This window comes from Podarcis gaigeae, assembly GCF_964106915.1.
Source record: "Podarcis gaigeae genome assembly, chromosome: 10".
Classification (NCBI taxonomy): Eukaryota; Metazoa; Chordata; class Lepidosauria; order Squamata; family Lacertidae; genus Podarcis; species Podarcis gaigeae.
In genome coordinates, this window is record NC_139686.1 from 73,364,375 (window position 1) to 73,379,626 (window position 15,252).

General features: G+C 46.3%; 1 protein-coding gene and 1 long non-coding RNA gene across 3 annotated transcripts in view; both read right to left on the reverse strand.

The window, feature by feature from the left end:
* Positions 1-11,999, reverse strand: part of ELAPOR2 (endosome-lysosome associated apoptosis and autophagy regulator family member 2) — an 89,008-nt gene extending 77,009 nt beyond the window's left edge. For both annotated transcript variants that reach the window (XR_014555826.1, XM_083701400.1), the window contains exon 1: positions 11,505-11,999. Coding sequence is in view for 1 of the 2 variants with exons in the window: in XM_083701400.1 (XP_083557526.1) it covers positions 11,505-11,756 (252 nt within the window). In the remaining variant the exon portion in view is untranslated. The remainder of the gene's footprint in view (positions 1-11,504) is intronic.
* Positions 1-15,252, reverse strand: part of LOC310826609 — a 249,990-nt gene that overhangs the window by 205,783 nt on the left and 28,955 nt on the right. The gene's annotated exons all lie outside the window — the stretch shown is intronic.

Here is a 15,252-nt window from a genome sequence, read left to right on the forward strand (position 1 = left end):
AGTCACATGTATTGTTATTATTCACTGTCTTTGTGAGCATACTTGTGCTGGTGAACTAGTGTGCGGTACAATATCTTCCCCTGAAGTTGTGCACGCGTGCATGCACGCGCTCACACACACATATATATAAAAATATGAGAGAAAAAACATGGGAAATGATCCCTGATCAGCTAAATTCCCCCATGCTCAGAATAAAGAAGTGATTGCTGAGTTAACTTGGGGTCTTGTTTATTGCTTTTTTCAAGAAAAGGAAATTTGCAATGTCTCAGTCTGCATCTTTTCTCAAGGGAGGAACAGCTACTACCTCTCCTTGCAGACTGTGCGATGACCAGGCTAAGCCAGCCCTTAGAGACAGTTAGCAAGGCACTCAGGGCCTCTTAGCCACACTTGTCACTGTTGCACCTGAGCACCTAATGCAGGAAAATAGGACACTCTAATGAGTAAGACCTGTAATAAAATGTTGCCGTGTTGAATTTACTGCCCTAATCCAGGATACTCTCTTCCCACCTGGTTTTGCATTTCTGGCTTTCTAAAGGTGGTTTTGGATTTGCATGAACCTCTGCAAGTCTTGGGGTCACCCTAGGCCTGCTCTTATGCGCAGGTGGTGCCATTTTGGAGACATAAGCAGCAACACGCTCACAGCCTGAACATTGGAATCTGAGCAACCAAGTGGCTCAAGGGCCAAAACAGCCAAAGATTTCCCTGCTGAGGGCCTTTTGGCTCTCTCCTTGATCAAGGTAGTCAGTTTGTTACTCAATTTGTGCAGTAGATATTATACACCAGAGGTCGGCAACCTAAGGCCCATGGGCCAGTTCTGGCCCATGAGCTTCCTGGAACTGGCCCACAGCCGTTCCGTGGATCAGCATGGGGATTCCATGCTTTTTTCCCCATGGTGCCATTTTTTTCTCACCAAGGTTGGCAGAGCGCCGGAAATAGTGTGTGCACATGCACATGGGCGCTCCTCCGTCCCGGAAGTGCGCCGGAAATAGCTTGAGAGCATGCACGGGGGCGTACGCTCCGGCCCACCAAGAGGTCTGCCGGGGAGTGGACCTGACTGGCCTCAAAAAACGTTGCCGACCCTGTTCTACAGAATGCCAGATTACCAAACAGTCAGAGTAGACACCTTTTATGGGCCCCATGACAACGGATCAAAATATTGATTTGATCTTGAAAGGAAATTACAAAAACGTATTAGAATATAATTTGTGAAGGGCACCCCCAAGATCTTGACTGCCTAGGGGCCTCCACAGGGATTCTACACCATGGATGGTTTATGTGAAATTGTTCTCACTTTTTCACCATAAAAGCATGAGACTTTCTTTAAAGTCCTGCAGACACTGAAAGTTTGCTTCAAGCCATACAATTCCTTGCAATAATGTATTTAAAGTGCTGGTAATTCTCCAAAGGATTGCACTGTGTGATGCACAAAATATTCTCAAGGGATTTCTAAACAGCCTTCCTTAGAAGAGGAAAACAATTTATTTTCATGTAAAAAGTATAAGAAGGCCTTGTAACCAGAACATTTTTTGGCTCTTGCCATTACATTAAGTTTAAGAGAAAAGAATGGGGATTAAAATTTGAGCAAATTTCAGCTCCAAAAACAGTTTGGTTGACTGGTTGCTTTTCAAAAATAAAACACAGTGCATTTATGTGAATTTCAAACAATAAAAAAATTTATAATATCTGTAGGTGAAACCTAGGGTGGAACTATGAAGAGTCCCTGAATCTAAATATTTCTGACCTCTATTAAGTTGGTTCTGCAGTTAGACATTTATCTTGGATTAAGTGAAATGCATGGCCCTGCACTCTCCAAGGCAGAGAATTGCTCTTTGCGCCTGACCAGTTGGTCAGCAGTCATTTTGTAAACCTTATCATTGTGTTGTTTTGGATAGCCTTCCTTCAGAAGGTGATATGGAACACGACAGCTTTTGCTGGCTTCTATACTGAAGCCTCCCTAGAACTGAATTGCAAGGAAATAGGACTTCTCCCACAGCGCTTTCCATTTCTAAACAAGGACAGCTACATCCAGCACCAGAACAATGGCATCACGTTAACCATGGGTGACAGTAATAATGGAAAAGACAGTGGTTTCAAACTTTCTTCCTGCAGGTCAGTTGCTGCACATGAGCAAGGAGCCCTAAGGACGGTGATGCCGCCAGGGCAGAACCTCAGGGGTGAAATCCAGCAGTTAGCATTAGACAAACACACATACATTGGGGGGGGGGGGGCAGCAGGCCAGACATGTGCATGGGTACAGTGGCACATTATATTATTTTTGTTTTAAAATATATGTTATCCTTTTCTACAACAAAGGTGCTCTTTCCCAAGTAAATGTGCTTAGCATCATGGCAGCAGGAATTACTTTGCTATCACAAATTAACTGGAACAGCAGCAAAAGGTTTTATCTTAACATTTAAGTCCTTGTGGCCTTAATTTGCTATAATTATCCAATTTATTCAGCCTGCTTGTCACTGAAATGGGAAACCTGTGTCTAAGCTGTACCATTTCAGAATGCACGTGGGCACTCACAACCTAATACTCATCCATACCAAAAACAGAAATAGAGATGCGTGCACACAGAAAACCTGTGACTCAGGGAGCAGAGTCTAGCCTCGTCTTATCCCTAACATGCTACTTATCTATGATGAATAAAAACACATGGAAAGCATGGGCCTAGAAATCTTTCCCAATGACAGCGCTCAGGTGTTCCTCTCACCATGACAAAGTGCCCACAAATGGGACTCTCAGGTCCACTGAGGAAAGCATGGCTTTTGTTTTGGTAACCACTTGCCCCTGGCTCAGAATGCCAGTTTCTGGAAAAGGGTAAGACAGCGTTTTATTGGGGGCGCCTCCCCTTGCCTGAATGGACAGTGTTTTGTGCACCAGTGAGTGCCGAACTCTACCCTCTTGATCTCCCCCAATGGGCTGTGCCAGTAAACTCTTCAAAGGCCCTCCAGCTGCAGATCCAGTGCAGGCTCTGTCCCCAGGTCTTGCTCAGATGCCCAAATTCAATCATTGGAGTTCTTGTTATTAAGTATACCAAGAAAAAAGCACACCAAGAACTCAGGCCAATATCAGGATTATACATCATTTCTTTAAGACCTCAAATTAAACTGCAGCTGGCCTCTAAACTTTAGAACTCTATGCCTTTGAGAAGATCTAGGGGATCTCATCCCCCCCCCCCCCGAGAGAGAAGGCATTTCTCACCATGCTGCCATTCTCTGCCACTTTGTGCCTCCAGTATAAACTAGGAGGGAAGTACTCAACCCTCTCCTGGGTCTCATATGTGTCAGGTAATTTAGAAATGGGACAGGACAAGTTGTGACAATGAACGGTAACCATTGTTACTCTAGCGTGAACTCATTTAAAGTAATGAATTTAAGTAATTTAAGTCACTTGATGTCAGTGGGTCAGCTCTGAGTATATCTACCATTGGATTTCACCCAATGTTTTTCATTCTGGTGATCACATGCCTTCAACACACACAAATAGCCAGTCTAAGCAGAAGTGGAACCTAATAGCAATTAATGGCATCCGTCTCCATGGAAAAGCAAAGTGATCAGAAAGGGGAGGGATAGGAACTTTTGGTTTTGCCAAGGAGAAAGGAGGTATCCCTGCCCCGCCAGGAAAGCCACTCCTAAATTTCTAGATTCTCCAGGAAGCCACGGCGCTGGAACTTGAAAACGGTGAGTTTGCTGGTATCCTACAGGAACTTGCTGCTGAATTAATAAAGCATCTCCGAACAGAATGCATGATGGGACTCACCACAGCTAGAGGCTGCATCTAGGTTTGGTTGCCCCATGTGCACACTCCTTCCCATGCCACAAACCCACAATTTGTTTTGCCAAGTCTCCCTCTGTCTTCTTTAGTCATCTCAAATGAATCATGGGATGGAACGTCATTGAAAACCTCCTCTGCCTGCTCACCCAGGTTCTCCTTTGACTTTCATTTCCACAGGGACTCTCCCCCCCCACACACACACACTAATACTGCCAGAAGCCAAAGAAGTAACATTCCCCATGACTCTAAATACATTCATACCACTCAGTTTTAACAACTAATGAGCTTATATGCTCCTGTGACCATTTTTAGAAGCAACACTGTGAATGTATTATCCAATTCAGGGAGTTGGGACATGGTTTTCCCAAATCTTCTGATGAAGTTAAGTGATCTGAGGGTTTCCCTCTCCCTGAGAATAATTCTTGTCATTGCTGTCCTCTGCCAGGCAGGGCAGTACACTCTGCTCACTTGCCTAACTCTGTTCAAGTATATGTACATTGTAGTGTGTTTGCACTTCTATCGATTCCAGAAGATTAATTGTGTAAGAGTTTGCTGCAGGAAAGCCCACTCCCAGAAGCCCCAGCCTCCACCCCACAATGCTTTGGGGTGCACCTGATGCTTTGGGGTTCCCAACAGGTGTTGGCAGTCAGTGTGCTTAGTTATGCATTAGTTGTTAAGACTGATGATGACTCTTACAATATCTTCAATCTACTTTCTTATCAGCCTAACTTTTTTTATTAAAAAATGCAACAGTTTTTATTCAGCTCAACATACTGGCAACGCTAGCAGTCTATGGCACATTGTGTTGGCTTATATATATGTACCCTTAGTCATAGGGTAGGAGTTTTGCTGTCAAAACAGGCTCTCAATCCACCCACTCTTCCTTGCCAGAAAAAGGGATAATGGTGGGTCCTTGTATGAGCAAAGACTAGAGAGTTACATAAGTATAAAACATGGATAGGGGGCCTCATTTGAAAGTATGAATTGCTAGTTGACTTTGCCATGAAGTTACTCGGAACAAGTTCAACTTCTGCTGTAGATGCAGAATATATTGTGCTTCATCACATCTGATTTAGATGCTAATTCTCCTAACTTGCATCCTTAAGAGCTGCTTCAGATATCAATATATGTACTAGAACATCTATCGCATCTATCGCAGAGTGACTAGAAAAAGACATTCATTAATGAGGATTATTCCTCACTTAGTACGCTGCAAGTTCTGGTGTTGCTGTTAAAATGTAAAGGTAAAGGACCCCTGGACAGTTTATTCCAGTTAAAGGCAACTATGGGGTTGTGGCGCTCATCTCGCTCCAGGCCAAGGGAACTGGCGTTTGTCCACAGTCAGCTTTCCAGGCCATATGACCAGCATGACTAAATCGCTACTGGTGCAATGGGACACTGACGGAAACCAGAGCGCAAGGAAACACTGTTTACCTTCCGTCTCACACCGAGAGACACTACTCTTGGCCTCCGCCTCAAACTCTCCCACAACTGCCCCAGTTTGAGAGCTCTTGGTTGCAAGCTCCCAGATGCGGCAATGAGTTAAGTTTGCTGCTGGCTGCTAACTCCTCCCTCAACTCACAGAGATGATGATAGATGATAGATAGATGATAGATAGATAGATGATAGATGATAGATAGATTAGATAGATAGATATAGATATATAGATGATAGAGAGAGAGAGAGAGAGAGAGAGAGAGAGAGAGAGAGAGAGAGAGAGATGATAGATAGATTAGATAGATAGATAGATAGATAGATAGATGATAGATAGATAGATAGATTGATATATGATAGATAGATTAGATAGATAGATAGATAGATAGATAGATAGATGATAGATAGATAGATGATAGATAGATAGATGATAGATATAGATAGATTAGATAGATAGATAGATAGATGATAGATAGATAGATAGATAGATAGATAGATAGATAGATAGATATAGATAGATAGATGATAGATAGATAGATGATAGATAGATATAGATAGATGATAGATAGAGATATAGAGATGGTAGATATAGATATAGATGATAGATAGATATAGATAGATGATAGATAGATAGATAGATAGATAGATAGATAGAGATAGATAGATAGATAGATGATAGATAGATATAGATAGATGATGATAGATAGATGATAGATAGATAGATAGATAGATAGATAGATAGATAGATAGATAGATAGATAGATATAGATGATAGATAGATAGATAGATAGATGATATATGATAGATAGATAGATATGTCATTTTTAAAATGTACGTCTGGATTTTGACTTGGCTTAATAGTCACTGCAACTGCAGCAGGAAATTTAGTATCAGCTGAAATGGTCAGCTTTGCCCCTTTGTTCATTCTCCTGCTCCTGCTATTCATTTATCACAAGTATTTGCATGAGTAACAACAGACAACCAGAACTGCCCATCTGTCTCTTCCCCCCACTTCCACCCTCAATTCCACTTTCTATCCTTTGGGAAGAGGGATATCATTTGAAGGCAGTATCATTTAAAAACAAACAAAAAATGATCAAACTCCGGGGAGAAAGAATGTGTTTGTGTTAACATGTATATTATGTCTTAGCACCAGCTTGCTACAGTCTAAAATCTTTTGCTAGAATGACAACACGTTTGCCTCCTTCTCAAACTGCTTACAAGGTCAAAAGGCCTTGAAAACTGAACACACCGGCCATGAAAGCAACAGATAGGCAGAGAAAGACCTCAACATTTCCCCAAACTATTTTATTCCAGAAAGTTGCTGAGTTCAGCATGCATGTCCGCCAGACCTCAAAACTTGACTTTCACTTGATCCAGGGCAAAAACAAATTGCTTGCTATGGCTTCTCTTCAGATAACTGGTTATTAAGAAACATAAAGAATTGCTTGGAGGAGGCAGAACAGGACGACTCGTGAAGTACTGTATTGTTAAAGCAGGAACTACAGTGGGCTTTATACTGTTGGTTGGTTTGCTGATTTACCACTAAAATACCCGTAATAAAGCAGAAAGAATGTCAAGGAAGGGAGCTAAGGACTCACTTCAGGTTCCAGTGCTGGAGATGCAATCTGTTTTGAAGTTTCTTTATTTCTTTTGGTAGAGCCAAATGTACACGGCTGAAAACCAAGCTAGTATTTATCTGCATATCCCTATCCTTTTCTTTGCAGAGTCCCACCCAGGAACTGGCTTTATTATATACAGAGATTGATATCCTACAACCTTTTGGTTTAATTATTTACTTGTGTTTTAACTTGTACAGTGGTACGCTTCAGATTACATATGCTTCAGGTTACAGACTCCGCTAACCCAGAAATAGTACCTCGGGTTAAGAACTTTGCTTCAGGATGAGAACAGAAATCGTGCTCTAGTGGTGCGGCGGCAGCGGGAAGCCCCATTAGCTAAAGGGGTGCTTCAGGTTAAGAACAGTTTCAGGTTAAGAACGGACCTCCAGAACGAATTAAGTTCTTAACCTGAGATACCACTGTATTTTATTCTGTGAACCGCCTTGGGATCTCTTGATGAAGGGTGGTGTATAAATTTAATAAATAATAACAACTCCTGGTCAGAAACAGCAGAGGTGAACATTGCAGGGGAGCCACCAGCACCTCCGAAACGCTGCCGTTTGCACTGGGCAGGGCAGAGGCAGCAACTGCTCTGAAGGCCAGAGCAGCAGAGAAGTCAAAGTTGGACACATAGTTGGTAAGTGGACTGGCTGAGGATCTGGGAGATTCTTGGCCAGCCCAGCTTCACCCCCTCCCTGCCTCCCGAAAGCTCCCTTTAGAGGGCTTGCCAGCAGGCCTAGCAGGGGCCCTTGTGGTAGGACAGCAGAGCCAAGCGCAGGGACACCCACATCAAATCCAAACACCATCCAGAAGGGTAGAGTAGAGGCTTCTGTTGCTCTGTAAGGCTGCAATGCCAAGCACATTTACTGGCAAGTAGGGCCCATGGACCTCCATGGAACCTATTTCTGAGTACATAGCCCTGCGCTTCTGCTGAACATCCTCCATAAGCCAGCTGTCTAAAATATATTCAAAATATTCCCAAATCAAAATACCGATACAGAATTAATCAAAACATCAACATTAACAACGGGGGGGGGGGGATTCAGTTTCCATTTTATTCATTTTTCAGCAGTGCCATAATCTGGGTGAAATAAGAAAGCCTTAGCTTTACTCTGAACAAGGAAGAGAAAGAAATAAGCCAATTCCCTTCAGGAATAATTTTCAACTCTTTGTGCCACCACAGAAAAGACCCTGGAGAGGCAGCCATGGAACATTTTCCCAATATAAATTGAGCACGCAGCACAGCCTGTCAGAGACTCTTCAGTGAGAGTGGGCATTTCTGAAACTGCCTTATATTGAGTCAGGCTATTTATCCATCTAGCCCACTATTGTCTACTGCAACCGGCAGAAGCTCTCTTTGGCAGAGAATTGCTTCCCAGCCCCTGCCTCTTGAACCTTTTAATGGAAGACACCAGCGGTTTCCCCTTGGACTTCTGCAGGCACAGCGCAGCACATCCTATCAGCACTCAAATGTTGCAAAGGAGGAAATGGTTGCAGCTCCTTGTAGGCCAAGGCTGGGGAACTTTTTTTCCTGGCAGGCCGACCAGATCCTTATCTCCTCAATCCCTGACAGGCCAAATCTGACAGATGGCTGAGGCTGCCCACCTGTCAATCAACCAATGGCACACCATGAAGGACTTCACAGCCAGACAATCAGGAGGGGGCGGAGCTGCCCTTTGAAAGCATCGTCTGCCCACTGGATGTTGTTGCCCTAGAGCTCCCATCAGCCCCAACCCACTTAGCCAAAGGTCATCCCAAAACACCTGCAGTCCCAAGAGTGAAGAAGGCTAAGCTGAGTGGTTTAGGGTGTGCCCTGCCCTTTTTGAATGAACAGCTTACCTCATCAGCTGCATCGGATGAAAAAGATACGTACATATGGCAAGCCCATAAGTGTAATAATACCTTCTGGAGCCAATGTGGATAGAATTTGGAAGAAGGAGCTAGGAAATAAGGTTTCAAATTCTGCCTCAGTCAGGACACTCAGTGCATCGTCTAGAACAGGGTTTCCCAAACTTGGGTCTTCAACTGTTTTTGGACTTCAGTTCCCTTCACCCCTAACCACTGGTCCTGCTAGCTAGGGATGATGGGAGTTGTAGTCCAAAAAACAGCTGGAGACTCAAGTTTGGGAGACGCTGGTCTATGGCAAGGCAGGCTTCAGCCCAACTTACCTTTAACCTAGCTAAGTGGTACAGCATCTGTTTTGCATGAAAGAGGTCCCAGGTTCAGTCCTGAACATCTCCATGTAGGGCTGGGAGAAACCCCTGTCTGCAAACTGCTACCAGTCAGTGTAGACAGTATTAAGCTATATGGGCAAAGATTTCTTGGTGAAAGGCAGCTTCCGGTGCTTTTCACCAAACTTATCTTACAGGATTGCTGTGAGAACAAAATGTATGCCATCTTGAGTTCTCTGGAGGAGCTGATGAAGACAAGTTTCAAATGTGAAGAGAAAAGTGAAAAGCCAAGCTCAATGCCCTCTTGGTCCTTTTCACAGATCTAACAAAGTAAACAAGCAAAACCTCAGGCCCAGGGCTTGCACGAGAAACCCACGCTGCTTAGCATGGCAATGGGATTGAGGGCGTCACTGAAATCAGTGCCAGGGGGATGACCCAGAAACCTCTGTCATGATGCTGCAGAGGGCACTAGGGAGCAACTAGGGAGCTATTTGCATTCCAAGCATGGGATCCTGGCAAATGCACTAGATCCCATAGGGCAGAGGGTGGGCAGGAGACAATCTGGATCTGATTTGCAATAGGTCAACAGGTGTTTCTGATTCCCAATTGTTTAGCAGTAGCAGCACCAAAAAGCAGCACCCACCTCCCCCCATATTAGAAGCCCTGATCTCAAGTAACTCAAATAGAGATTTGTACTTGTACATACACTTGTACATAGTGTGTGGCTCATGGGGTGCACGTGGGTCTGGTGAGTGAGCTTTGGGGACCCCATCATACAGGTAAAGTAGATCCCATAGATGTGAAGTCTGCCCAGGTCTGGTGTCAGGCAGCCAACCGTGAAATCAACATTTCTTGAGGATGGCTCTGCTTGTGCCTCCATAAATGAGCAGACATAGTTACAGGGAAAGTTCGTATTATATACAAGCACATATTTTTTTAAAAGTATTGCTTTATTGCTATTAATAAAAAGCAGGTTCAGGAGGTTGTGATTTTGGACAAAGAAACCTTTAAGGAAGATGAGAATACTTAAGTCTCTTTCTTTCTTTCTTTCTTTCCTTCCTTCCTTCCTTCCTTCAAAATAACACACACGCTGAATGCATCTCCCACCCACATGAGTTCCAGATTAATTTATATCAGGGTAACAGGCACTACAGAGGTGAAAAGCTGCTGAAGAAGACTGTTAAACTCAGAAAATACAACAGTCATCAGGGAAAGGGTTAAGCACTCCCTCAAGCTCCTCTGTCCAAAGCTAAACACGCACAAAGAGAGAGAGAGTTGATTTTAATTTTTAGAAAGCCTATCGAGGTCTCGCGGCATCTGCTTAGTTGCCGTGTGCAGCTGGCTCCTTAGAACAGGAGCCAAGAACCAGGAAGATTTCAATTAAAATCGCACCTCAGTTATGAAGTGATCCAGCAGCAATCGCGCACACCCATTCCTAGCAGCAAAGCCCATTAGATTCGATAGGCCTGACTTCTGAGCAGACGCGTGTTCGCTTTGTGCTGCCAGACAAGCACGAGGACTTGTCGATCTCTCAGGATGCCACCGTTTTTGCTGGCTCTGCTCCTAACACCCAGAAATTCAGCAGGAGCTGCTCCCTCACCCCGGTCCATTTATCTCCTTGCTCGCTTAATTTCTCCGTGTCACGATGCTCCTACTACAAATGGCACAGGAGTAGAGGGAGGGGAGAGGGGCGACCCCACAGCCTCCGCTTTTTATTCGCAAAATGAGAATACTAATACAGTAATACTAATCGGCTAACTTGCTTATTGCATTGGGAAGTGCGCTTTCTTGCTGTCGCTATTTTGGGGTATAACTCGATCACACGCCACCCGATTCAAGCTGCACAATTGCTGTCGCTCTTGCACAGCAAACTCAGTCCCACCTCTCAAGAAAAGTGTGAGGCCACACCTGCTTCGGTGCCACGACATCACCCATCTCCCCTGCAAATGAATCCGGACAAACGCTCGTCTAAAGTAGCTCAGGTCTAGTCTCCGCGGAAACAAATCGGGAAGAACTCGCCAGGAACGCGGCGCCTGGAAGCAGCCCGAGTTCGCAGACCTGGAGCGCTTTCCCCCTAAAAAGCCCTATCTGAAATCCTATTAGTGCTTATGTGGGATCCAGTGGCGTAGCGTGGGGGGTGCAGGGGTTAGGGCGCAACATCTGGGGGTTAGGGGGCACAAATCCACGGGTTAGGGGGCACAAATGACTTGCCTTGCCCCGGGTGCTGACAACCCACGCTACGCCACTGGTGGGATCTCCCCTCCTTGGCCAAGAAGCGCTGATACTTCGAGGGGATGGATATCCCAGCGAGGGACGCGGCCAGACCAACTTCCTCCTTGCCGGAGGAGAGCCAGCTGGAGAGCGGGGGGCGCGGCGCCTCCTGGCTGCCTCGGCGCTGGGCTCCCCAACTGCTCGGCTCTGTCTGCCCGACGGGGAGGGAGAGAGGGAGAGAGAAGGAGAAGAAGAAGAAGAAGCAGCAGCAGCGCCCGCATCTCACCTCCTGGCACTGGGGCAGCTGCAGGATGGACGACGCCGCCACCGCCTCGGCGCTCCGGCAGCCCAGCAGAGCCCATCCGCCCAGGCACCACAGCAGGATGCTCGGGGCCGGCGCGGCGCCCGTCCAGGCACAGCAGCAGCGCCGCCGCCGCCGCCGCATCCTGGCACCAGGGCAGCTCCTGGCCGGGCTTCTGGCCGCCGAGCCCGACTCAAGCCCGCGCCCGCTCTCCCTTCGCCCCCGACGACGCCCCATCCCCGCCGGGAGCCTCTCCTGCTCGCATTTCAGGCGCAGGCTCGCCTCGGTCCTCCTCCTCCTGCCAGCCCGGAGAAACGGAGCGGCTGCCCGGCGCGCCACCTGCTCGCTCGCTCGCTCGCTGGCGCTGGCCCTCCGTGGCGTCGCCAACGGGGCGGACCGAGCCCGGCGCGGGAGGGGCCGGGAGGAAGGGGCGCGCAGTGCGCAGGCGCCGCCGCAGCGCCGCTGCTCCGCGCTCTCGCGCCCGCCACATCCGGCCGCCCCGGACACGCCGCCCAGCAGACGCGCCCAGGGCGCACCTGTCCGGCCGGCGCTGTGCCGGGGTCCTCGGGGAGCCGGAGAGGAACCGGGCTTCGGGCGGGGGCTCCTGGCTGGGGCTCCTGCGCTTCTGCTCGCAGCTGGAGGCAGCCGCGGGGTCTCCGGACAGACAGCCTCTTGCCTGGACCAGCACCTGCTGTAGCATCTTTAATGCGCCAGGCTAAATGGGGTCTTGTTTTCATGGAGTTCCATAGACTTCAAACTGTAATACACTAAGATGGAAGACATGAAAGCGGCACAAGCATAATTAAAAATCAGTGTGAATATTTAACGCGTCGGATGTGCCGTCTTCCGTCGAAAATCCGCAGCTTTGCTGAATGAAGCCCGTGGGCCACAGATTGGGAGCCCATGTTACTCTGTGGGTTTGCACGATTCCCATAGACTGTGACCCCTGGGCTGGGGCCTTATTTAAAGGGTTTTGTTGGTGCATTGCTGGTATTGATATAATTTTCTGGTATCTTGATTTTAAATCTTACGTGGAAATGTTCCATTTCATTGTGTACTTGCTGATATTTTATTTGTTACTCACATTACTTTTGTTATGTTTGTAGTTATTGAACAAATAAAATGATGTATGTATGTATGTATGTATGTATGTATGTGAAAGCGTGGGTGTGACAAAGCAAGATTTGAATTGAGGACTTTGTAAAATGTCACTCATTCTTCTCAGCTGCAGTCTGTGCCCACTTGCCTGGCAGGGAGTGTGTCCCTTGGGACCCCTTGGGAAAGGCTGCACCAGTTCCTGGAATAATGATAGATACTCAACACTTCTATGGTGCTTTAGAGCACTCAAAGGCACGAGTTCATTCATTCAGAACCTTGATTCACTTCAGCAGTTTCACCCTGGAGTCTCCCTTATCCATGGCTTCCTTTCACCCAGGAGAACACATTTCCCACTGGATGTTGCTGGACTCCAGTTCCCCCAGCAGAGCCATGATCAGGAAAGATGGAGAAGGTGGTCCAGTAACCACTGGACTGCCACAGGTTCCCACTTCTGCTTTAGCCAAACCCTAAAGCTGCAAACCAGGCAGAGTTTGGGGCGCCTGAGCCCATGGATTCAACAGAGTAGGCGCACTTCACTTTGCATAGGATGAGGCTGCATGTCTTGCAAGTAAACAAAGCTCTCTGCTTCTTGCACTATTTGCCCACAGGATTAAGTCAATGTTTTCCTTACTCAGCTCCCATGAGATTTTAACAGTGATGTCATGCTTCGCAATGGGAATTGAAGTGCACCTGTTTTTATAGCACAATGTGTTTTGAAAATGCTGTTCTGTGTCCTGTTAAAACTCCAGAAAAGTACTCAGTAAGTACTTACTCCATGCCCTCTGAGTTTGCTTGAGTTTACCACAACTTACCATATTTTTCGCTCTATAAGACGCACCAGACCACAAGACGCACCTAGTTTTTGGAGTAGGAAAACAAGAAAAAAAATATTCTGAATCTTAGAAACCAGAACAACAAGAGGATGGATCGCTGCACAGTGAAAGCAGCAACCCCTCTTGCTGTTCTGGCTTCTGGGATAGCTGTGCAGCCTGCATTCGCTCCATAAGACACACACACATTTCCCCTTATTTTTTAGGAGGGGAAAAGTGAGTCTTATAGAGCAAAAAATACAGTACTTTTAAGCCTTAGGCAGACACCCCATGAGCATCCATGCAGCTCCTATTCATCCTGCAGATGTTCTCATGCTGATAAGAGAAAGCTCTACGTTGCCCACTTTTCTACTGGACTCCGCTCTTGTGCAGCTTTAATAAAAGCTTGATCTACAAACATTAGCAGATGACAGTGCTCATCTCTGTGCCATGAAAAGCTACACCAACTAGATCAAAGTGCTTTTAAAGCCACCAGGGCTATGGAAAGTAGTGCTTCCTTCTATTGCATGGTCCTTGCTAGATCTGGAAGCACGTCTGCTTCAACAGAAAAATGGATGCCTGCCTCCCAACTATAATCTACGATGAAGGTATTTAATATATCCTCTCCATATGGGCATGCTTGGCAAAAACCATGTTTGGGCAGAAGTCCTGGTTATCACCAACCTAGTCCTCTTTATGGTTTAAAGATGTGTATCTATTGTGATTTTATACTCTCCATATGAAACCTTTTTTCAAGTCAAGAGCAATGGATCTTCTCTGCTTTGTTTGTGGCAAAACAGTTAATGCTGCAACACTGGAAGGAGATCTTTCTACCTTGAGTACAATACAGGATCACAGAGTTACATTCTCTGTCCTCCTATGAACTTGGATCCTACAGGCAAGAACAGCAAGAAGAGGCACACATGGCTGTTTGTGTCTGGGTTTACTGAAACTTGTGCTTAGTGACCCGGGGATATTGCTAACTCCTTGGCGTAGCTGAAAAGCTTGAGTTTCCTTACTTCCTCCTCTTGCTTCCTCCTCCTCCCTTTCAGTCCATCCCCGCTTCTCTGTTCCCATTGTTGTATAATTTAAATAGTATGGAATAAAAAAAATGTTTGGAAAAACCACCATATCTTTTTATTAAGTACCAGAACAGGCTCGACCACCCCCACCCCCACTGATCCATTGGCAACCATATTTTTGTGAGCCCCTGTGATATCATAGTTGCCAGCTATTCAGGCCATGGCCAAGCCCCCTCCCTCAGGGGTATCCAACACAGTGCCCTTCAGATAGTGTTGGATTACAAGTCCCATCAGCCCCATGTCCTATGGTCAGGGATAGTGGGGGTTGTAGTCCAGGATCATCTAGAGGGTACCATGTTAGCTACCTACCCCTGACATGCAGACTGGTTTCAGGGCTTTCCTGGGTTGTCACCAGTTAGGACCCCACCCACAGCACTTCTGCCCATGTACACATTCGACAACTGGAAGAAGGGGTTCAGTCCCAGCAGACTGTCCTTCCCCACAACCTGGCCTACAGGGGGTTTGGCTGGCTGTACTGTGTGGACACAGTACATTTTGCTAGGCTATCAGCCAAGTAACCCTATGTATCAGCTAAACAAGTGCATTTCTCCATGTATACAAAGCCCCAGGCTTCGGATTGTTCTGATGTGTACCTTCTAGACTAACAGGACGATCAGAACATAATTAAAAGGTAAAGAACCCCTGGTAGTTAAGTCCAGTCACAAAAGACTCGGGTTGCGGCACTCATCTCACTTTACTGGCCAAGGGAGCCGACATTTGTCCACAGACAGTTTTTCCGGGTCA